This window comes from Heloderma suspectum, chromosome 4, assembly GCF_057233095.1.
Source record: "Heloderma suspectum isolate Gila_16-S chromosome 4, 16-S_ref, whole genome shotgun sequence".
NCBI classification, from domain to species: Eukaryota; Metazoa; Chordata; class Lepidosauria; order Squamata; family Helodermatidae; genus Heloderma; species Heloderma suspectum.
The window spans coordinates 14,282,050-14,306,777 of NC_139461.1; the positions used below are offsets into that span (position 1 = coordinate 14,282,050).

General features: G+C 47.3%; 1 protein-coding gene across 1 annotated transcript in view; it reads right to left on the reverse strand.

The window, feature by feature from the left end:
- Nucleotides 1-10,006: 10,006 nt before the first annotated feature.
- The window catches only part of LOC146346562 (mas-related G-protein coupled receptor member H-like), a 40,567-nt gene continuing 25,845 nt past the window's right edge, over nucleotides 10,007-24,728 (reverse strand). Inside the window, exons 4-6 of the mRNA XM_084848722.1 lie at nucleotides 22,753-23,020; nucleotides 21,849-22,153; nucleotides 10,007-12,113 (exon numbers count right to left, since the gene is read on the reverse strand). Of these exons, the coding sequence (XP_084704848.1) occupies nucleotides 10,599-11,603 (1,005 nt within the window). The 5' untranslated portion in view covers nucleotides 11,604-12,113; nucleotides 21,849-22,153; nucleotides 22,753-23,020 and the 3' untranslated portion in view covers nucleotides 10,007-10,598. The remainder of the gene's footprint in view (nucleotides 12,114-21,848; nucleotides 22,154-22,752; nucleotides 23,021-24,728) is intronic.

Below are 24,728 nucleotides of genomic sequence, written 5' to 3' on the forward strand. Positions count from 1 at the left end.
TCCTGAGAGAAATAAGGGGAATATCTGCTCCCCCCCCTCACTGCACCAAATGGGCACTTCTAAGAAAAAGTCAATTTTCATGACACAGGGTATGCTCTATCTGCTTCTTTATCAGAATTCATCTAAGGAAATGCCTCACTAACTCATGGGCACGACAAGCAAGATGTCTATATTGATAGATAAGAGCTTCCTGGAATTTATCTGCCGTGAGCATTTGTCCAGCATGTGGATATGCTTGGGGCTCTGCATCAGAATGCTAGGGATGGACGAAAGGGACTTACCTTGTCCCTCAGCTTGCTTCGCAGTGGGGGGGAGGCGCTTCGGTTCTCCCCCTGAAATTCAGGAGAGAGGGGGAGGCGCCTCACCTCGCCCGGCCGAAATTCAGGCTGGGGGGGAGGCGCCCCATCCTTCGCCGGTGAAATTCAGGCCGGGGAGGAGCACCCCATCTCCCCGGCCCCGAAAAAAAGTTAAAAAACACACACACACCCGTGATAGGCTACGTAACGATTTGCGTAGCCTATCACGGCTAGATTTCCAAAGTCAGCCGTGATAGGCTACTAGGGGTGTCAGAGAATTTTTCGCCGAAACTTCGAGGGGCCGAGTGCCAACGCATTCAGCCCCCCGAAGTAGTTTTGGGGAGAAATTCTCCCCCCCCGCCCCCCGCCCCCCCCTGGGTGGGACTTGCCTTTCCCGAATGTTATGCCCCAGCACAGTGCCTTTCCCTACCAGTCATCCTGTGGGATTGTGGAAACCATGAGATGCAGTTTTATACATACACCCAGTAGTGGATGACAGAGAAAGATGTGGGATATGAGAGGAGAAGCAAACCCATTCCTGACGATCTACTTATTCTTTTCCTTTTTCCTCCCCATCCAGTTTTCCTTTTGTGTAATTTTTTTTAGATTATCTGCTTGTGGGTGGGGATGTACGGATCCCTTACCTGGTTCTGGTCGGCGCATCTGCTGGGACATGCCCGCTACGCTATTTGCGTTCCCCTTTATTTTTGCCGTCATAGTCTATGTAAATATTTACGTAGATTCAGATGACCAAAAATAAGGAACGCAAATGGTGACGGCCATAGCTGCCATTTGTGTATGCGGTTCCCCCCCCCCCAGAGCCCTCCGTGGCCGGAAATCCAGCTGCGGACGGCTCTGGGCTGGGCTGGGCCTGGACAGCTGCTCCACAGAGCTGCTGTGGAGCACAGCCGGCCATCGAGGATTCTGGGGGGAAGGGACGGAACGCCTCCCCCCCACCATCAACATAATCTGCAAAAGGTAACTCACTTTCGTACATCCCTACCTGTACATTCCTTCATCCCATCCCTCTGGACCTTTTATGCTGGTTGATTGTAAACTGCTTAGAGAGCCTATGTTGACTGAGGAGAGTGATAAAAATACTATAAACAAATACATTAAATGAATAATATTCTAGGCATACCCTTCTCAAAACGTAATGAAATCCAATAAACTAAGGTCCTTTTGGTTTAATACTTTGTGTTAAGGGATGTCCATGTTCATTCAAGCTCCACAACGATGGGAAATTACAGCTGTTAAGACCCACACCCTTAACATATGTGTGATTTAGGGCGCACTCCTATGCATGTTTAGATGGAAGAAAGTCCTACAGCTTCCAGCATTTCCCAGCCAGCCATGCTGGGAACAGAGACATGCTGGCTGGGGAATGCTGGGAGTTGCAGGACTTTTTTCTGTCTAAACATGCATAGGATTGCACAGTAATACAGTATGCAATAAGCATATGGTATGAAAACTATGCTGTGGTCATTTCCATATTCACTGTTGAGGTGGATGCTTGCCCGTGGCAGAAATGTGGCTTAAGTGGCTTAAGTCACAGATTTGTCTGTTTGCTGGAATACAGACATGGATCCTTGCAATCATTCCATGTTAGAAGTACCCCCCTGGCCACCAATACCATCCACATGTAGAATGACAGAGTTGGAAGGGACCTTGAAGTAGGGTTGGCGGAGAATTTCTCCCCGAAACTTCGGGGGCCTGAGCGCCAACGTGTTTGGCCCCCCAAACAAGTTTCGGGGAGAAATTCTCTGCACCCCCCCGCCCCCCGCACCCCCCCCGGGACAGGACTTACCTTTCCCGAATGTCCCTCCCGGCAGCGGGTCCTGGCGGTGGTTCATCGGGTCTTGGTCAGGGGCAGGGGCGGCAGCTGATCTTTTGACCGGCTGCCGCCGCCGCCATTCCAATAAAACTAAAAAAAAAAAAAAATGCCCCTGTGATAGGCTATGTGACGATTAACATAGCCTATCACGGCTAGATTTGCAAAGTCAGCCGTCATAGGCTACGTAAATCGTCACGTAGCCTATCACGGGTGACTTCAAAAAAAAAAAGCGCGTACGGCTAATGGCGGCCCCCATAGGAAGCCGCCATTCGCGTTCCTTATTTGGTCGCTGTAGTCTACATAAAGATTACGTAGACTACGGCGAAAATAAGGGCAACGCTATTTAAACTTTATATTTCGCGGCCGGGCGATGCGAGGCGCCTCCTCCCCGGCCTGAAATTCGGCTGGGCGAGGCAGGAAGCCTCCCCCCCGGGCTGAATTTCGGCTGGGCGAGGCGGGAAGCCTCCCCCCCAGCCTGAACTTCGGGGGGAGAGCAGTGAAGCGCCTCCCCCCCACCGCGAAAAGCTGCGAGACCAGGTAAGTGACTTTCGTGCACCCCTACCTTGAAGGAAGTGCTGTCACGCGAGTCCGGGAAGGGAGTGGAGTATTGCAGACATCCCACTGTTTGGCCCCCTGCAGTCCAGTCCACAGACCCCTGCGCTTGCCCAACTTGGTGCATGTTGAGTCGGCAAGTGCAGGGATCCCCGATCCGTTGCCGTGCCGCCATTTTGAGTCAAAATGGCTGCTCGGCCGTTTTCGTGAATGCCCATTTGTACAAAGATTGGCCGTAAAGCAGCCTTTTATGCAAAATTACACGTGCAAATGCACCATTTATGCCCGGACCCGTTTAAAAAGGGATCCCTTTACAAATGGTATTACATTGGCCACAGTCCTCTGGTACAGGGGCCGTTTTGGAACACATTACACATTTTGGTTAGAAGGTCAGTGATTTTACATTTGAATTCTTTGAGAATTCTTGGATGAATATAATCTGGACCCAGAAATTTGTTTGTTTCAATTTGTCAATAATGTCTAGAACAGGGATACACAACCTGTGACCTGGGGGCTGCACATGGCCTTCCACAACATTTACCGTGGCCCCCAAACCAACTTCCCCACTGCCTCACCTTCAGTCCTTCCCCCAGAGAACCTGAAAGTGATGAGTCTTTCCCTGGCACTTCTAGCTGCAAAGAAAGAGTGATCAGGATAAGGATCACTGGTGTGGGTGTGTGCACATCTGTATGTATACAGTATGTGCATGTGTGCATATGTGTAGGCAGGCCCTGACTCCTGAGCCACGATCACATCAGTCCCGTGGAGACAAAAAGTTTGTGCACCCCTGGTCTGGAACGACATCTCCTGCCAGTTCCCTCCCTGCCAGTTCTCCTATCAGTGCGCTCAGGTCCTCTTGTTCCCCTCCAGAAAATGTGAGTTTGGGGCAGTGTTTCCCCCACACTGTCTGTAGTGAAGGCAGAGAAACGGCTTTGTGCAGCTTCTGTATTTGCCTTTGAGATGACTCCATTTACAGCAGGACAGCCAGAGAGTTCAGGTAGTTATATCAGCACTCTGATGCAGAGCCCCAAGCATATCCACATGCTGGACAAATGCTCATGGCAGATAAATTCCAGGAAGCTCTTATCTATCAATATAGACATCTTGCTTGCCGTGCCCATGAGTTAGTGAGGCATTTCCTTAGATGAATTCTGATAAAGAAGCAGATAGAGCATACCCTGTGTCATGAAAATTGACTTTTTCTTAGAAGTGCCCATTCGGTGCAGTGGGGGGGGGAGCAGATATTCCCCTTATTTCTCTCAGGACCATGGCTTATGGGGAGGTGGGCTAACCCTTCTGCTCATATGCCATGGTCCCAAAAAAAGACCCCCACACACACTTCAACTTGCTGAAGCTACTATTTGACCCAGGAAGGAAGCTTCCTCTTGCAGGAAGGAAGCTTCCACTAGCAGCTTCTGCCCTGTGTTTTTTCATGACGGGGGGGGGGGGTATTGTTTTTCAATAAGACCACAATAGTGGTGGGGACAAGAGTTCAGCACCCATCTCCAGGTACCACTTCCCCAGATCTGATCACGCCCGGTTGCTTTTGTTTGTTTCTTTTAAAGATACGTGAATTCCATTCATGCATTGTATATGATCTAGTTTGGCCACGAGGAACTGCACCAACTCAACAGTGAGGGAAGGGAAGGAGGACAAGGAAATGGAGAGGAATGGAGAAGCATCCTAAACATCTTCAGACCCAACCACTGTTCAGGATGGAGGGATCAGAGAAGCAGGAGGAGATTTCCAAAAGGGGAGATTTCCAAACTGCCGTTGAGCACCTAAGCCAGGGAGGGCAAGATGTAGCCCTTGGCCCACATCCATGCCCCGTACCCCCCTGTGTGCCCCCAAATGTTGGGGGAGCACTTTTTTTTAAAAAAAAAAAATCCTCTCTTTTTTTGGAGAACAAAACAGAGTCCTCAGCAGCAACAGGATGCCAAAAAAGTAAAAATTAGGTAAACCTTAAGCGCTGGTGCACTATTGTTTAATGAGACCTGGGTGGATGAGCTGGGTAGTATCAATCATTTTGGTACAGCACGAAAATAGACTTGATACCTGGGAATTCTGGCAGTGTGATCTATGAGGATCCCATTGCCCATGCTAGGATCTTTGTCTGGCTGAGTCGAGTAGGGCCCATGCTGCCCATACGCTTCTTCCCCAGGCCCCACCCTCTTCTCCCTGGAGGCAAATACTCCTATCTCTACTGCTGATCGGAGTGTGGAGCCTTCACAGGCTGTGAGAGGAGTGCAGAACCTGGGGGAAAAGCTGCTGGGTGATTCTGTCCTGCTGAGTTCTAAGGCTTGTTTTTGAGAGGCTTGTCCTGTGACTTCTGAGTAAGCTTAAAAGTGGTAAGAATCAAAGACTGCCCAGGGCATTCTGCCCTTAGTTTGCCTTTAGCCCAACCTATGGATGGAATGCTGCCCCCGAGACCTTTCCCAGATTGGAATTTGGCCCTTGGACTGAAAACACACACGTACACACACATGTACACACACACACACACCCTTCCTTACACCTGGGCTAGAATGTAGGAGGCATAAAATGTGATATGAATGTGCCCATGCACAGGAAGGAGCACAGTCTTTTCCCTATCCCATGGCAGGGATGGCAGAAGCAGCACTTCTCTACCACTATGCTGTGCCCTAGGGTGTCATCTCATGGAGCTTTTCAGAGTGGTTTAGGGTCTACTCCAGCTTGGGAAGCAGGGTGATCTTCAGGAGCCCTCAGTAGTACGCTGTGCTGGGCAATTTGAGGATAGAATTGGTTGCATCCATCATGAGATAGATACAGTGCAGCTGATCTGTCTACTGTACCATCTCACCCTGTTTTGTGAGATGATGGAAATATGGACAAGGGTTTTGGAGAAGTGTGGCTGGCAAACCTTTTCTTTGCTTGACCCCTCCCCTAAGCAACAGCAAGCAGACGGGGATTGGGCGGCTGTGTCCTAGGGGTGATTAAAGCCTCTGTGAGAGACAGGGTGGTTTCATTAATCTTGCAAGAGGGAGAGTGGTAGAGCTGCTCCTAAATAAATCATCTTTTGATGACAAGGAGTGCAATAATTATCACGAATGTCCCCTTCTTGGGTAAGGTGGGTAAGGAAGCTGTGGTGGCTGTAAAATTCAAGGAGCCTTGGATGAGATGAATTATCTGACGTATTTCAATCTGTATCCATGCCTGATTAGTGCCCAGAGATGGCCTTGGTCATCTGGATGGATGACGTTTGCCATGGAATGACGGGAGGGTACAACCCTGCTAATTCTTCTGGATCACTCAATTGCTTTTGATACCATTCACATATTCTTCTCGACAGGGCCCCACCATCTTTCTTCTTTCATTTTAAAAATATGTATCTTGTGGAAGTTGAAACATCAGTTGTCTACCCAGAAAGAGATGCATGAATCTGTCAATTTTGGTACCTTTCCATTGTTATTTTTTTCTATTCTTGGAGTGCAATCCTATTCATTTTCCTATGTCTAAACATGCAAAGGAATGTGCCCTTAAGTTCTGGTTATTTCAGATTTGGGGAATTTCTCCAGTCTTACATTCAATTCATCTTGAACTTCAGGAATCTTTTTGGTAAAGTGCTCATGAAAATTCATAAACACTTTTTTTTGCACATTTCTCCCAATAGATGCATTTTGTCCGCATGCCTGCCTAATAAACACATTGCAAGCAATTTCCCCAATTTAATGCATTATTTCCCTAACTATTATATCCCCCCCCAATACCTGCTTATTTCCATGCCTTTTCTGATTGCAGACAGAACTTCACTGAAAAATTTGGTGTAGTCCAATAGTGATGGATACCTGAGTTATAGTTCATGTATTGGTTTGAAAGTGTGAAATTGGGTAAGTTTGTACTGAAATGAGAACATAATGCATTTCTTCTTCCGCATCCCTACCCCCAGTATTGTTGCAGGGTCTTCCATGAAAATAGAAGAGTGGCCCTCAAACTCTTGTTTGGCCCACCTACGAATCAAAGGACACTCTAAATCTTTCATGCTATCAAGAAATATTGTCCAGATTTCACACTCAGGAAAGACTGTCATTGTGGAATCCAAAGCATTTCCTCTCATTATGCAGTGCAGGGAATCTAGGTCCCTCAATATATTTTAGCAGAACCTATACCCAGGGTATATAATTGATTTGATACAGGCTGCAAAGGCAGTGAGTTTGTACCTGGCATGTCAAATTCCCATGTTCTCCGGGCCAGATTCAGCCTTCTGTTAAAAGGGGTTCAGACAGCAAAGAAACTATTGCTGGAGTCATGGGAATCTCTTCTTGGATCTCCAACTTTACATGCTGGCATTCCCAAACACATTTGAGTACGCATGTGTAGAATCTGCATTGATTTCATTAAAAGAAGAACAACAAAAAAGAGCTCATATACGTCTAGTCAACCAGCCCACACAGACCTCCATGGCTGTGGCTTTAACCTGCTTGGTTTCGTTGGCCCTTTATTTGCCTTGTTCTGCTGTGATCCTCCCTGAACCACACTTCTGTTTCGTGGAGGTGCCACTTTGAGCCAATGGTATCCTGATTCTGTCTGAACCTGACATTTTGGTCCTTGATGTTCCATGCAGAGCTAGGCAAGCTTCCAAAATAGTTTGGGCAAAGGACTCTTGCACAAAAGTCTGGGAAAGTTTAATCACATTAGAACCAATGTATATGGTCTCAGTACGGGTGACCCCTATACAAGAATGGTATGGATTTCTTATCTCATTGCAATTTCTATCTATTTAAAATGGGCTTTAAACTTTAAGGAAATGACATTTTATGTTTGTAAACATAACTATGGATTTTTTTTCTATTCAATGAATAAAATGTAGAAATTTAATTCCTAGATAGGAGTGTGTGGGTTTATTTCTAAATGGGAAAATTGCACATCTTTCCAAGCATGCACCCAAAATGCATACTTTCCACCATTCTAACCTGCACATTTCCCCCCTCCCCAAAGGACGCATTTCACAAATGGCGGTGGAGGTGGAGGCGGCAGCAAGGATGGTGATGGTGGCAGTGGTGAGTGTAGTGGCAGTGAGGACAGTAGCGGCAGAGAAGGTGGTCATGGGAGTGGCAGAGAAGGTGGTGCAGGTAAAGATGTGGAGGTGCTGGGGGCAGAAGCAACGGAGGCAGCGGCGAGGACGGTGGTGGTGGCGGAGGAGGAAGTGGTGGCAAGGTAAGGGGGTTTATGAGGGGGCATTGGGGGAGGGACCTGAAGCGGAGTTTGACATCTGAATTCTACTTCAAGTTTGGGGCCAAGTTGGGTGGGGGCCCTCAAATCTGCTCGAACCAGATTGGACCCACCTCAGAAGCCACAAAGCAGCTTCCGGGTCGGACCAGGGGGTCTCTGCACTGCCCTAATATCTTACTCTCTTTCTATTCCATGGCTGCCTCATAAGCTCCCTGTACCTAAGACCTGATACCCCCCCGAAGGGACCTGATTAACTGCCCTGGGCCAGGGGAAATCTTGATCAGGCAGAGCTTAGTAAATCTTGGAGCACCACCACTTTCATGCAACAGCACCAGATACATCTGCTTTCTGGTTCTCTGGATCTCATCTTACAATACAACTTCTCCCAAATCAACATTGTTAGTTTAAGGTACAGTTTGATTCTTTGTTGTTTGTACTTCCCGAAAGACATAATGTCGGGCTTCAGTGTTCCACTTGTTGGAGAACAGGAATTCCTGAAGACCTCTGTGGTAGTAGCTCTTTCCCTCACATGTCACAGCCTTCTGCAGTGGCATGAATTATTTTCATGTCACTCTTTTTTAAATTCATTGAAAAATACCTGAGGCTGCTTACAACTAAAGCATCATGTAAGGGAAAGCATGCTTCAAGGGCATAGTCTGAAGGCACATGAGGCAGCCACTTTGCTGAAGCTAAGCCAGTCTGGGTCTGGTCAGTGCTTGCAGGGGAGACTACCTGGGAATCCCATGTAGCGACCTTGAGTTCCACAATGGAAGAAAGGTAGAATATAAATGTAATAAATAAAAACATAAAAACTGGAGCCTAAAATTTCAGGGTCCCTGGTATTGGATACCTTACTTTAAACAGCCTCAGCTTGGCCCTGATGTTGTAGGTGAGGTTCCCTTGGGTACTGAGATAGAGTGTTCCCATTCACTCAGATTTACTTAAATTCTGCAAATCAGGACTAAAACAATGATATGAGCTGAATGCATTTATTAAAGAAAGATAAAGTTTAACTGACATGCAAACCTTTAGCCAAGCAAACATGGAGTCACTGAGGCCTAAGTGATAGGCTCAGAGTAATGTCTCAGGTTGAGGGTGAAAGAAGAAAGCCAGACCCAGATCTCTTCCATGTATCAACTTAAATACCGCTGCCCCCCCCTAATTGATAACCTCCTTTCTAATACAGATTCTGAAATCTTTACATATATTGGTTCACATAACATTATATGTCATCCTATCTCCAGGAAGTCCAACTTTTGTCCCCAAAATCACTTCTCTCTTTGACGTAACATGTTGACTCCAAAACAGGCCTAAGTTCTTCTTTTAAGTGGTCAACAGCTCCTTTTTTCTTGGAACCCGAACCCCATGGTTTGGGTTCAGAGTTAGGGAAATGGCCCTTTATGGCTGCCATTGTGTGCAACATTAGATCTACAAAAATGCAGAGCCCCATCTTGCATTAAAGTGGAAGATCGCATGGAGGATGGGCAGATGTGGGGTGCACACCGACAGGGCCAGTAAGCGCTGCCTGCTCATGTGGCTCAGCAGATGAGGGCAGGGGCTTGCTGAGCCAGGTTCAGGGGTGTGTGCGGGGGGTAGCCTGACGGACTCCAGGACCCATTTGGGCACCCGCACAATCCCTACTTATGCAGTGGCCAAGGAGTTTGCAGGAGCGTACTGCCGTTCTTTGTACAACCCTTCAGTTAAAATCCTGCAGAAGACCTCCTGATGTAACCCCCAGCATGAGGATTCTTCTGATCAGAAAGTGCAGGCAGCCTGGGAGGCTGCAGAGCAATGGGAACAGGCATAATTTGGGATAGGTAAACTCCCCTGTGTCCTTCTTAAGGGCTGCCGGCAGACTCCCGCTGGCGGCCCGATCCACGTGTGTGCAGGCTGAGCCACCAGATGGTCTGCGAGTGCCCAACAAGTGCTTGCAAGTTTTTTTCCTTGCCACCATTTTGCACAAAAAACGCAGGTATAGATATTATGGAAACTGTGATTTACACAAACATGCGGCTGTAAATAGGCCATTTCTGACTAATATGGTGCAAATGGCGCACTTTACGCCACAAGTTTGTGCAGAAATTGCAATTTCTGTAATATTTATACCAACCATTTTTGCGCAAAATGGCAGCTCATGGGATTCCCTGCTGTCGCCCACCAACCCTTCTCTCTTTCCCAGGAGAGTGTGAGGGGGTGACAGGCTGAAAGGACGGGAATCCCTGGCACTGCCTGCCAACCCCTCGTGATCTCCTTGAAAGGAGAGAACAAGGGGTTGGTTGGTGGCACAGGACTCTGGCCCTCACCACTTGTCAACTTGTCACTCTCTCCTTGCAAGGGGACTCCTGCCAGTGCTGCCCACCAACCCCTTGTGTGCTCTCCTTCCTAATGCATCAGCAAGGAGGCAGAAGGGTTTGGAGGTGGCGGAGATCTGCAAGCTGGCCCTGCTCACACTGGTTGAGTTGAACCAGATAGCGGATGAGTGAGCCAGAATCTGGGGCAGTCAAGCCAGAGAAAACTTGCTGAGCATTACCCACAAACCAGATGCCTCTGACATCCCTGTGCGTAAAAGGGGGAAAAAATCCATACCACAGGCACAGCAGCCTTGACCACCTCACAGTGATTAGGTAATCACAGTGATTGGTGTGTGCGGACTGGCATCTCAGGGGCTGAGTGAGAGGGATGTTTGCAGATTCCACCCCCTTCCCAGACTTCTGGGACATCCCTAATTATAAATAGGTTTGAACCCTAAGTTCCAGTTGCTCTCCACTCTCTTCCTCCTCCTTGAAGACCCTCTGGAGTACGACCTTCATGCTTTCCCTAGCCTGAGCCCTCTTGTTCCTCCCCACAAGGAAATAAATCAGTGGGTTAACACTGCTGTTTAGGGAGGCACATAAGAACCCAATACCTAACATAAGATCATTTATTAAGAAGGAAAACTGCATAGAAGGAGATGAAATAATAAGGTAAATGGCAATCTGTGGAAAAGCCAAGAGCAGGAAGAAGAGGAGTGCAAGAAAGATGGCTGTTAAGAGCTTCTCCCGCCTTTGTTGTTGGGATCTACAGCAGATTTTGATGAACAGGGTCAGACTGGAGGCAGTCATGAGTGGGAGGCAAAAAAGGGAAAGTATAATAATGTGGTACTTTAGCATCTCCTGTCTCATCCTGTACTCAGTAGAGACAATCATTCCAGTTCCAATTCCGGAGAGGAGGAAGGAGAGGACCCATATGAGGGCACAGAGAACGATGGACAAGTGTGGTGGGCAACGGCACCGATGCCAAATGGGGAAGAGGACAGATACACACCTGTCTATGCCGATGGCTGTCAGAAGAAGCTGACCAGTGCCACAGGTGAATACAAAGAGCTCATGAAGGATATCATGGGCAGTATAATGTATAAATTTATTCACATGAAAAGTTAACATTCTTGTAAGTAGGACTATAAGGACTCCGAAGTCAGCAACAGCCAAATTCAGGATATAGGTGGTGAAAGAGTTCCTCTTAATGGAGAAGCCAAGAAGCCAGATGACATTTCCATTTGCCAAAATTCCCAAAGTGCAGATAACAACCATTAAGAAATTGACAGAAAGTACTACATGTCGATGTAGTAAAAAATAAGAATCTGGCCCGAGGTTATGGATGTCATTGTATTCAGGATAATTGTGTGTATTATTTTCCAGGCTAACATCGAATGATCTTTGGAACTGAGATGTCAGATTGAAATTGGTCCTCATATTTAAAGTGTGCTTTGTGGGTTCTTGTTTCTGCTTCTGGTATGGCTCTTCTTCTGCTCTCCCTCAGTATTTCCCTGAGTCCTCTTAGCTAAGAGCCATTCCTGATATAGTTAGTGAAGATCAAAGGTGTGTTATTGTTGCTTCAGGTTTTCCAACATAGATTGGTGGAGCTGTGTGAAATTTCACATAAAGGCTTTGTCCAATATGCTTACATTTCAATTATTTTTTGTGCCTGTCTCATGGATTCCTCCTCAAGAAGAAGAAGATTTCTGTGGAACAACAAAGTCAGTGTGTCTCCAAAATTACTTTCTCAGACCCATTTGAAGCAGCACAGGTTGTGGTATATCCAAATAATTGCATACTGAATCAATATCAGTCAGCTCTTTTCCATTCTCCAGATATGTTTGCTCTGTCACACAATGCAGCCGAAGAGAATGGATTCCATCAGTTCTATTCTGTTATTAAGCTGTAGTTCCGCTAGGTTATGGATTCCACTCTACTAGTAGTCTCCTGTTAAGAAAGCATAATTTCAGAATGTTGAAACTGGATTTATTCCTTTGAGAGCCACATATCTTATATTTTAAGGGGTAATAAATAATTGACTTTCCCAAAGTAAAATATTTATGTAGTTTTATTGTCGTTCCAGAGGAATTGACCAGAGCTCCACCATTCAATGTATGCCTGTACATATTAGGTGTATGCCCACACCATAAGATTATATATGAACACAGTTCAGCAATTTGGAAAACAATTCAGCTCAGACCAATTCAGAGGCTGCCTGATATAAGTTCGGTCTACATCTGAAACGTAATTCAGAAATCCAAATATGTGTGTCTCCCATTGACTATATCACTGGAAATAATTAGGGATGTACGAAACTCTTACCTGGCTCCGCACCAGTAAATCCGCAGTGGGGGAGATGTGCTCCATCCCTCCCCAGGGAATCCTCCCCGGCCAGCTCCGCTCTGCAGCGACTCCATGGAGCCGCCAGCCAGGGCCGCCCGCAGCTGGACATCCAGCCACTGGGCTATGCAGGGATGCAAATGGCGGCCGCTGTAGCCGCTGCCATTTGCATCCTTGTCTTTTACCGTGATAGGCTACATAAATATATACGTAGCCTATCACAGCAAAAGACAGGTGTGCAAAAGGCGTAGCGGCTGCCATTTGCACCCCTGTCTTTTGCCGTGATAGGCTACGTAAATATATACATAGCCTATCACGGCTGCTATGGCATTTGCGCCCCGGTCTTTTGCCATGATAGGCTACGTAAATATATATGTAGCCTATCATGGCAAAAAACAGGGACGCAAATGGTGGCATTTGCATTTCTGCCTATTGCTTAGGAGTGCACGAAAGCCACTTACCTGGTCTCGCAGCTTTTCGTGGTGGGGTGGAGGTGCTTCCCTGCTCTCCCCCCGAAGTTCAGGACGGGGGGGAGGCTTCCTGCCTCACCCGGCCGAAATTCTGGCCGGGGGGGAGGCTTCCCGCCTCACCCAGCCAAAATTCAGGCCGGGGAGGAGGCGCCTCGCCTCGCCCGGCCGCGAAATAAAAAGTTAAAAAAAAAAAAACACCCCCGTGATAGGCTACGTGATGATTAACGTAGCCTATCATGGCTAGATCTGCAAAGTCAGCTGTGATAGGCTACGTAAATCGTCACGTAGCCTATCACGGGTGACTTAAAAAAAAAAAGCGCATACGCGAATGGCGGCCCCCATAGGGAGCCGCCATTCACGTTCCTTATTTGGTCGCTGTAGTCTACATAAATCTTTACGTAGACTACGGCGAAAATAAGGGCAACGCTATTTGCGTTGCCCTTATTTTCACCGTAGTCTACGTAAATCTTTACGTAGACTACAGCGACCAAATAAGGAACGTGAATGGCGGCTCCCTATGGGGGCCACCATTAGCCGTATGAGCTTTTTTTTTTTTTTTAAAGTCACCCATGATAGGCTACTTGACGATTTACGTAGCCTATCACGGCTGACTTTGTAAATGTAGCCGTGATAGGCTACGTTAATCGTCACGTAGCCTATCACGGGGGCGTTTTTTTTTTTTTACTTTTATTGGAATGGCAGCTGCGGCAGCCGGTCGAAAGACCGGCTGCCACCCCCGCCCCTGACGAAGACCCGATGAACCGCCGCGGGACCCGCCGCCGGGAGGGACATTCAGGAAAGGTAAGTCCCATCCCGGGGGGGGGGGGGTGCGGGGGCGGGGGGGTGAAGAGAATTTCTCCCCGAAACGTCTTCGGGGGGCTGAACACGTTGGCGCTTGGCCCCCCGAAGTTTCGGGAAGAAATTCTCCGCCAACCCTACTATTGCTGTGATAGGCTACGTAAATACTTACATAGCCTATCACGGCCATTCGCAGATGCGGCCGCCATTCGTGGAGTACCGGACAGCCGACACAAAGTAAGCTCCGTTTCAGGCCCATTTCCCGGGGCGGCGGGGGGAGGGGGTTGCTTCGTTCACTGGAATTTGGCCTCCCTGGGATCCGTGATGGAATTCTTTGACGTCCCTACTGGAAATCAAGAAACAGCTATATCATTTTTTTTCCCTGATTGATGACGTGGATGAAATTTGCTGGCATGTTACCACAGAAAATAATAGTAGGAGCTTTTGAGCTAGGTGCCTTTAATCTTTTATCAGTATTATTTTAAAGGAACTGCTGATGTTTTCATTTCTTGGCTGAATTGGATGAGATTTGTTAGGGATGTCGGAGAATTTCTCCACGAATCTCCGGGAGGCCGAATGCCAAAGCATTCGGCCCCCCGAAATTGGTGGGGAAATTCTCCGCCAACCCCCCGCCCCCCCGGGATGGGACTTACCTCGTGCGAATGTCCCTCACGGCGGCGGGTCCCAGCGGCGGTTCGGCGGAAGCGGCAGCGGCGGCCGGTCTTCCGACCAGCTGCCGCCGCCGCCATTTCCAAGTAAAGAAAAAAAAATGTGATAGGCTACGTAAAGATTTACGTAGCCTATAACGGCTAGATTTTCAAAGTCAGCCATGATAGGCTACGTAAATCTTTACGTAGCCTATCACGTTTTTTTTTTTTTTTACTTTACTTTTTTCTTTCACGGCCAGGTAGACGGGGTGCTCCCCCCCGGCCAGAACTTCGGCGGGGAGGGATGGGGCACCTCCCCACCCACCAAGAATTTCGGGGGGAGAAATGGAGCGCCTCCTCCCACCCCCGAAAAAAGCTGCGGGACCAGGTAAGGGACTTTTGTCCATCCCTAATTTGCAGGGATAGCTTCTGGGAGGATCAAAATTCCAATGTTTCAGAAGAATAGGTGCAGAGAGTTTTGTGCAAGGTCAGCAATTACAGTTTGGGGGATCCACAAAGAAGGACATGGTTATCTCCCTATGTTTTTGTGGGCAATTGACATGAAAATGACATTGGGCAGAGATGTAGTAGCTTAAACAACTACAAAATTTCAGAAGAATTAAAAAAAAAATGAGGATTGGCAGGATGTGCCCATAGACTTAAATGCAAAATAGAATTGTGAATCTTGTGTATACGCCTATGGACACATGGACTTATAAGCAAGATTCATCACTTTATTTGCGTCTACATCTATGGGCACATCCCGCCAACTGGCTTTTTTTTTTTTTTTTTTTAAGAAAAGACGCGGCGATTGGCAGATACAGGGAGGCGCCGCATGGCTCTGACTGGCAGGAGGGAAGGTAAGCATCCCCCAAGCTGGTTCCCCCCCTGGGAATCCTCATGTAGTAGAGCCGCTCTGGAGGATTCTGGGGGGGGGGAGGAATGGATTGCCTCCCCCACTGACAGATTCACCACTGGAACGGACGGTGGGGAATCTGTACACCCCTACTTCTTTCAAGAAGATGACATCATTTTTCCCTAGTTTTCATTGAAATCATAAAAAACCTAATACAAAAATCTAATGACAAACAGTAGGTGCCTGTGCATAGGACTTTTGTGTAATTTAGAACATAGTAATTCCCTTGAGACCAAATCAAAGGCAGACTTAAGATCAATAAAGCAGTAAAAAGCTTCCCACCAGGAACTGAAGTATATTTCTCTGCCAAGTGAGCGAACACAAAACCATGATCTAAAGTTGAACGGCCAGCTTTAAACCCAATTTGTTCCTCACCTATTATACTATTATCCTCCATACAAGTTAATAACTTCCATTTTGAATACCTCACATATAGTTTGCCAGTAACTGAGAGGAGACTAATGGGATGGTAGTTACCTGGATTTGTCCTGTAACCCTTCTTGAAAACTGGAATTATAATCGCTTTACTCCAAATATTGGGGATCTTTCCAGAGTTATTAATGAAAGTAAATAGAGCTGAAAGGAAAGGAGCCCACCATTCTGAGTTAGATTTTAAAAGATAGGAGGTGATAGAATCTGGGCCAGGAACTTAACCAGATATAAGTTCAGCAATCAAATCAAAAATTTCACTCGGAGTAACAGATTGCCATTCTGGTGTGTCAGAGGACAGTTCAAAACTGTGTAAAGAGAAGTTATCAGGTTCCTGAAGAATTGCAGAAAAGTGTCTTTCCCACTCATAATTGGAAATACAACAGGCAGGATGTTCTTGGTGCTCCAACATGGTCATCAGAGCCTAACAGGGCACTGAAGTCCCTGGCCATAAGGGCCTGTGCTGATATTGTTCTAACTCTTCCCACTGAGCTTTCTTATCAGAATAACATTTAGTTGGAGGAGCATAGACATTAAACAATAAGACCTGCAGACAGCTATTCTTGATTATAATTGCCATAGCAATGGTTCCACAGCTAGGGAGTGCAACTACTTCCATATTAAGGGATGCAGAAATGGGACAAAGCAGTCTTGCTCTAGGTCTACCGCTATTTGAGGGTTTTGTTGCTGCCAAGGAAGTAGCAATATACCCATTGAATATGATTTGTGCATTGGAAGCATTTTTTGTGTGTGCAAAGGGGACTGTTCAATGTGGGGGTGGAGTGATTCCTACGCCCTCCAGTGGACAGGTGCAGGGGCTAGGGAGTTGTGCTGAATGAAATTCTTGGTATGAAAGACACAGAAAGTACAATAGCACCAGTATGGATGAGGGATATAGAGCTAGGGGGGGTTGTCCACAGGGGGGGAGGCAATCCGTCCCTTCCCCTGGAATCCTGGCCAGCTGGCTCCACTCCACAGCAATTCCGCGGAGCCACCAGCCAGCTCCAAAGTAGGGGTGGACAAAAGTCCCTTACCTGTCCTCGAGGTTGTTCGCGGTGGGGGGGAGGCGCTTCGCTGCTCCCCCCGCGAAGTTCAGGCCGGGGGGGGAGGCTTCCCACCTCGCCCCGGCTGAAATTCAGGCCGGGGGGGAGTCTTCCCGCCTCGCCCTGGCCGAAATTCAGGCCAGGGGCGAGGCTTCCCGCCTCGCCTGGCCGCGAACTCGAAAGTTTTTTTTTTAAAAAAAGCCCCCTGATAGGCTACGTAACGATTAACGTAGCCTATCACGGCTAGATTTGCAAAGTCAGCCGTGATAGGCTACGTCAATCGTCACGTAGCCTATCACGGCTGACTTTAAAAAAAAAAAAAGCGCGTACGGATAATGGCGGCCCCCATAGGGAGCCACCATTCGCGTTCCTTATTTGTTCGCTGTAGTCTACGTAAAGATTTACGTAGACTACGGCGAAAATAAGGGCAACGGTATTTGCGCCATTGCCATGTCGCTGGCTGGGCTGATTGACTGTGGATGCAATTGGTCCACTTTGTTTAAACTTAGTTTGTTTAAACTAAGACCTTTATGGCCGCAAATGGCATTGTGGGCCCCATTTGCGTCCCTGCTTTTTCATGCAATGTTGTTGTTTATTCGTTCAGTTGCTTCCAACTCTTCGTGACTTCATGGACCAGCCCACGACAGAGCTTCCTGTCGGCCGTCACCACCCCCAGCTCCCCCAAGGTCGAGTCTGTCACCTCCAGAATATCATCCATCCATCTTGCCCTTGTTCGGCCCCTCTTCCTTTTGCCTTCCACTTTCCCTAGCATCAGCATCTTCTCCAGGGTATCCTGTCTTCTCATGATGTGGCCAAAGTATTTCAGTTTTGCCTTTAATATCATTCCCTCAAGTGAGCAGTCTGGCTTTATTTCCTGGAGGATGGACTGGTTTGATCTTCTTGCAGTCCAAGGCACTCTCAGAATTTTCCTCCAGCACCACAGTTCAAAAGCATCTATCTTCCTTCGCTCAGCCTTCCTTATGGTCCAGCTCTCACAGTCATAGGTTACTACGGGAAATACCATTGCTTTAACTATGCAGACCTTTGTTGTCAGTGTGATGTCTCTGCTCTTAACTATTTTATCAAGATTTGTCATTGCTCTCCTCCCAAGAAGTAAACGTCTTCTGATTTCCTAGCTGCAGTCAGCATCTGCAGTAATCTTTGCGCCTACAAAGACAAAGTCTGTCACTGCCTCCATGTTTTCTTAGGGATGGACGAAAGTCCCTTACCTGATCCTGAAGCTTGCTTTGCGGTGGGGGGGAGGCACCCCGTCCCTCCCCCCCAACAATTCTGGCTGGGGGAGAGGCGCCCTGTCCCTCCCCCCCGAAATTCTGGCTGGGGGGGAGGCGCCCCGTCCCTCCGGCCGCGAAAACTCCTCTCCTGCCGGGACGCAAATGGCGGTGGCCATAGCCGCCGCTGTTTGCGTCCCTGCAGTCAGCCGTGATAGGCTACATAAACATTTACATAGCCTATCATGGCTGACTTAAAAAAAAAAAAGCGCCGCCATTTCTGTACGTGTTTTTTTTTTTTTTTAAGTCAGCCGTGATAGGCTACGTAAACGTTTACGTAGCCTATCACGTTTTTTTTTTAAAATATAGCCGTGATAGGCTATGTAAATGTTTACGTAGCCTATCACATTTGTTTGTTGTTGTTGTTGTTTTTACTTGGAAATGGCGGTGGCGGCAGCCGGTCGGAAGACCGGCCACCACAGCCACCGCCGGCAAACCGCCGGCGAACCACCGCCACAGCCACCAGGGACATTTGAACAAGGTAAGTCCTGTCCCGGGGGGGGTGGCGGGGGGATGTCAGAGAATTTTACCACCAATTTCGGGGGGCCGAATGCGCTGGCAATCGGCCTCCCTGAGATTCGTGGAGAAATTATCTGACATCCCTACGTTTTCTCCCTATGTTTGCCAGTTATCAATCAAGCTGGTTGCCATAATCTTGGTTTTTTTGAGGTTTAACTGCAACCCAGCTTTTGCACTTTCTTTTTTCACCTTTGTCATGAGGTTCTTCAGCTCCTCCTCGCTTTCAGCCACCGAAGTGGTATCATCTGCATATCAGAGATTGTTAATGTTTTTTCCAGCAATTTTAACTCCAGCCTTGGATTCATCAAGCCCAGCATGTCGCATGATGTGTTGTGTGTACAGGTTGAATAGGTACGGTGAGAATATACAACCCTGCTGTACTCCTTTCCCCATCTTAAACCAATCTGTTGTTCCGTGCTCTGTTCTTACCATTGCTACTTGGTCATTATACAGATTCCTCAGGAGGCAGACAAGATGACTTGGTATCCCCATACCACCAAGAACGTGCCACAATTTGTTATGATCCACACAGTCAAAGGCTTTCGAATAGTCAATAAAACAGAAATAGATGTTTTTCTGAAACTCCCTGGCTTTCTCCATTATCCAGCGGATATTGGCAATTTGGTCTCTAGTTCCTCTGCCTTTTCTAAACCCAGCTTGTACATCTGGCAATTCTCATTCCATGAATTGCTGGAGTCTACCTTGCAAGATCTTGAGTATTACCTTACTGACATGTGAAATAAGTGCCACTGTTCAATAGTTTGAACATTCTTTAGTGTTTCCCTTTTTTGGTATGGGGATAAGTTGATTTTTTCCAATCTGATGGCCATTCTTGTGTTTTCCAAATTTGCTGGCATATGGCATGCATCACCTTGACAGCATCACCTTGCAAGATTTTAAACAGTTCAGCTGGGATACTGTTGTCTCCTGCTGCCTTGTTATTAGCAGTGCTTCTTAAGGCCCATTCAACCTCACTCTTCAGGATGTCTGGCTCTAGCTCACTGACCACACCGTCAAATCTATCCCTGATATTATTATCCTTCCTATAGAGATCTTCTGTATATTCTTGCCACCTTTTCTTGATCTCTTCTGCTTCTGTTAGGTCCCTGCCATCTTTGTTTTTGATCATACCCATTTTTGCCTAGAATTTACCTCCGATGTTTGTACTTTTCTGGAAGAGGTCTCTTGTCCTTCCTATTCTATTATCTTCTACACAGAAAATATTCCTGTTCTTGAGAGAGAGAACTAGCCAAGTGCTATTTTACAGACATGGAGAGCTTGCTGAGAAATGTATCGATTATTTGCCACACTCTGTTTCTCCATGTCCCGCCAAATTAAAAAAAAACTCAATGATTTTTCAGGATTATTACTGACGCAATTTGTGCAAATTACATACATTGTGGCTGTAATTTGCATAATTTGTGCAAATTTCACCATAATCTATGTAATTTGTGCAAATTATGGTGGAAATTTGCGTAATTTGTGCAAATCACAGCCATAGATTATGCAAATTGCTTTTTACGGGTGGGCTGAAAAAATTCCCAGATTTTGGGGGGAAAGCCTGGCTCAACTCATGAATGCAGGCCAAGTTGAGGAGGCCATGGGAATCTATTGTGCCCCAAAAGGCCTGTATTTACCTGCAATGGAATCTCTATTTGTAAATTTTGGGGTTGGGTGAGCACATTTTCACCCCATTTTAGCCTGTGGAATTTCATAACATCTTATTCGCAGGATGGGAGGAGGAGAATGGCCCTCCTGTGGAATAGAAGCATCTCAACCCTTTTTGAACCAGATGCAGTCTGGGTAGATTCTTTCTGAGTGGACTGAGGGAGATGAGAAAAAAGTGTGTTGAATGTGAAATATGAGAGAAAATTGTAAGAAAAAACTGTGGTATTTATGAGTATGAAGAAGGAGGCACTTGTGGAGAAGTGTAAAGCATTGAACTTCTCTCATGAGGGAAAAAGTGTGGAGGACTTGAGAGCTATGTTGATTCAACATCAGGTGAAAGTGTCTAGTGAAATGGGGGTACAGAAAAACCCTGAGGTAAAAACCACAGACCCTGCATATTTAGAAATTCAGAGGGAACTGAATAGGAGCTGGAAGTTATGGAACTGGAAGGAAAAGAGAGACAATTGAGAGTTCAACAAGAATTAGTGGCAGAATATAGGGATGTACGAAAGTCACTTACCTTTTCGCAGCTTGGCTTCGCGGTGGGGGGGAGGCGCTTCGCTTCTCCCCCCAAAGTTCAGGTGAGGGGGAGAGGCTTCCCGCCTCGCCCGGCCAAAATTCAGGCTGGGGGGGGAGGCGCCCCGACTCGCCCGGCCGAAATTCAGGCCGGGGAGAAGCGCCCCATCTCCCCGGCCGCGAAACAAAAAGTGAAAAAAAAAAACCTGTGATAGGCTACGTAAGGATTTACGTAGCCTATCATGGCTAGATCTGCAAAGTCAGCCATGATAGGCTACGTTAATCGTCATGTAGCCTATCACGGGTGACTTTAAAAAAAAAAAAGCGCGTACACAAATGGCGGCGGCCCATGGGCGCCGCCATTTGCGTTCCTTATTTTGGCACGTCTAGTCTACGTAAAGTTTTACGTAGGCTACGGCGAAAATAAGGGCAACGCAAATAGCGTTGCCCTTATTTTTGCCGTAGTCTACGTAAATCTTTACGTAGACTACAGGAACCAAATAAGGAACGCGAATGGCAGCTCCCTATGGGGGCCGCCATTTGCGTACGTGCTTTTTTTTTTTTGAAAGTCCCCCGTGATAGGCTACGTGACGATTAACGTAGCCTATCATGGCTGACTTTGCAGATCTAGCCGTGATAGGCTACGTAAATCGTTACGTAGCCTTTCACGGGGCTTTTTTTTTCTTCTTCTTTTGAAGTTCGTGGCCGGGGAGACGGGGCTCTTCTCCCCGGCCTGAATTTCGGCCAGGCGAGGCGGGAAGCCTCCCCCCCAGCCTGAATTTCGGCCGGGCGAGGCGGGAAGCCTCCCCCCCCGGCCTGAACTTCGGGGGGAGAAGCGAAGCGCCTCCCCCCACCGCAAAAAAAGCTGCGAGACCAGGTAAGTGACTTTCATACATCCCTAATTCAGAACACCCATTAACCTATGATGAATTCATAGAAGCTGTGTCAAAAAAGATTGAGACTTGGGCCAGATCACTTCAGGAAATGATTTAGATCTTGTCATTTGCCATCTGTCAAGTCCTATGCAGAATTGGGAGCTAAGCTCACCGACTTATTTGATAAGTGGATAAGCCGTGCCAAAGCAGATACAAAGGGGGGCATAAGAGATTCGGTGATCCTGGAACAATTTCTCTTTCAGCTCCCCTCAGAAATCCAGTTGCTGGTGAGAGACAAAGGCCTTGGGATGTGCAGCAGAGCAGAGGCGGAGAGGCAGGCAGACTCCACGGAGAAAACCGTCACAAACCAGCTTCCCACGGAGATCATTCTATGGGGCTGAAGAGGGAGCCGGTAAAAGATAAGGAACTGGGTTCCCAGCCTGAAGGGGGTGTGACAGGACCGTTTAAAGAAAGCTCCTGTAAAAATGAAGGGAGAATTTGTTATCTGTGTGGAAAGTCGGGCCATTCACAATATAATCGAACAGGTATCTCATACTTATACACCATCTTCAGTCAGAATGGTAAAGATGGTCGAAAACCATTCAGACCTTCCACATAATGTACATTTCTGTCAAGTCAGATTTGAGAAGGCCCAAGACTTTGATTCCGGGCTGAAAGAAGAAATTCTGGTGGAGGGAAAAAGGATATTTGGGGATTCTGGGTACTGGAGCTAAAATCAAACTCATCAGAGAAGATATAATCAGCTCAGCAAATATAATTCCCCATGAGCCAAGGGAAATAAAAGGAGTCAGCGGGGTGCAAATGAGTTTCCTCTGGCCAAGGTGAAGATCTCATGGAGGGGGAAGGAAGGGGTATACAGTGTGGGACGGGCCTCAGACCCAGATGAACCAATCATACTTGGAAGAGATATTATGGGAGCAGGGAGCCAACCCCCCACCTGCCCTTTTGCAACCTCTTCATTTCCCCGTGAAAGAGGCAGTCATTTTTCTGCCTGTTTTGTTGGGGTGTTGAGAATTTCAGACTGATTGCTCTGGGTGCAGGGACTCAGTGCTTACCTTACAGTATGCATATGGCTGAGTGGTTCCTGTGTGATTTTCTTTTACAATTTCCCCGCCTTCTGTCCTTGCAGCTTCTCCGGCTGCTTGAGCTTCTTGGAAAGCCCCCTAGAGAACTTAGCCAGGACTTCCTCCCTTGGGGCTTCCCGGTGCTGCTGCCTTCTGAGTCATTGAAAGATGAGCAAGTACTTGTTTGTTTGTTTGTTTGTTTATTACATTTCTATACCTCCAAAGCTCTCTGGGCAGTAAAGGTACAGCATGAAACAATCTAAAATTTAAAAGCGTAAAACGACAATATAAAAGTACAACCAGAATAAAACCTAGAAGCAATGCAGAGCTTTAAAATACTGATTTAAAACAGCAAAGTTAAAAGACTAGAATGCTAAAATGCTGGGAAAATCAAAAGGTCTTTAACTGGCGCTGAAAGAAGTACAACGTGGGTGCTAGGTGAACCTCTTTAGGGAGCTCATTCCACAGTTGGGGTGCCATAGCAGAAAAGGCCTTCTTCTTGGCAGCCACCCACCTCACTTCCTCTGGCAGGGGCTCGCGGAGAAAGAGCCCTGAAAATGATCTTAGGGTCTGGCCAGGTACATATGGGAAGAGATGATCCTTCAGATAACCTGGCCCCAAACTGTTTAGGGCTTTGAATTTTAATACCAGCACTTTAAATCAGGCCTGGACATGGACTGGCAGCCAGTGCAGCTAGAAAAGTACTGGCATAATAGGATCTCATTGGCCAGTCCCCATTAACAATCCCACTGCCCTGTTTTGGACCAGCTGAAGTTTCTGAACCATTTTCAAAGATAGCCCCACATACAATGCAATGCAGTAATCCAGATGACAGGTTATCAGAGTATGGATGACTGTAGCTAGGCTATCTCTGTCCAGATAAGGGCATAGTTGGCATATCAGCCTAAGCTGATAAAAGGTGCTCCACTGAGTCCACCTGTGCCTCAAGTGACAGTTCTAGGTCCAAGAGCACTCCAAACTATGAACCTGTTCCTTTAGGGGGAGTGCAACCCCCTCCAGAACAGGTTGAGCATCACCTAGCTGGGCAGACGAACAATCCACTAACAGTACCTCCATCTTGTCTGGATTGAGTTTCAGTTTATTGGCCCTCATCCAGTCCATTACCGTGCCCAGGCACTGATTCAGAACAGCCACTGGCTCACCTGGTTTTGATGAGAAAGAGAGGCAGAGCCGGGTGTCATCCGCATATTGATGGCACCTCAGCCCACACCTCCGGATAACCTCCCCCAGCGGTTTCATGTAGATGTTGAACAGCATGGGGGATAGAATAGAGCCCTGAGGGACCCCGTGGCATAGTTGCCAAGGCACAGAGCAATGCTTCCCCAGCACCACCTTCTGGAATTGGCCATCCAAGTAGGAGCATGGTGTTGGACCTGAGGTAGAGGTCCTGGTGGCAGTGTTACTGTGTGTGTGGTGGAAGGTGTTGCCTGCTATCAGAAAGGCCTTTTTGAAAAAGTATTCTCACAGGCAGCACGTGAGAATGCCTTCTGTATGCATATGTGTGCACATGAGCCGCCATCGCATGCAGTCCTCGGAGCCTTCAGATGCAGACCTGGAGCTTCACATCCCCTACCAGTTCCCTATCGGTTCCCCTATCTGTGCCTCGGTTCCTTCTGCTCCCCTCCTGGAAAGATCAGTTGGGGGCAGCGTTTTCCCTACATCTTCAGTAGTGAAGACAGAGACAAAGAATTCATACAGCTTCTCTGTTTGCCTTTGAGATGTTTTTATTTGCAGCAGGACAGCCAGAGAGTTCGGATAGTTTTATCAACATTCTTATACAAAGCCCCAGTGACGAACACATGCTGGGCAAATACTCCCTGGCACGGCAGATAAGTGCCAGGAAGCTGTTATCTATCAGCATTAGGCATGACAGAGGAAAGAATCTGTTTTGGGGGGAGATCAATGAGCTTTCATCATTGATCCGGCTGCGGACGGTTCTGGCCTGG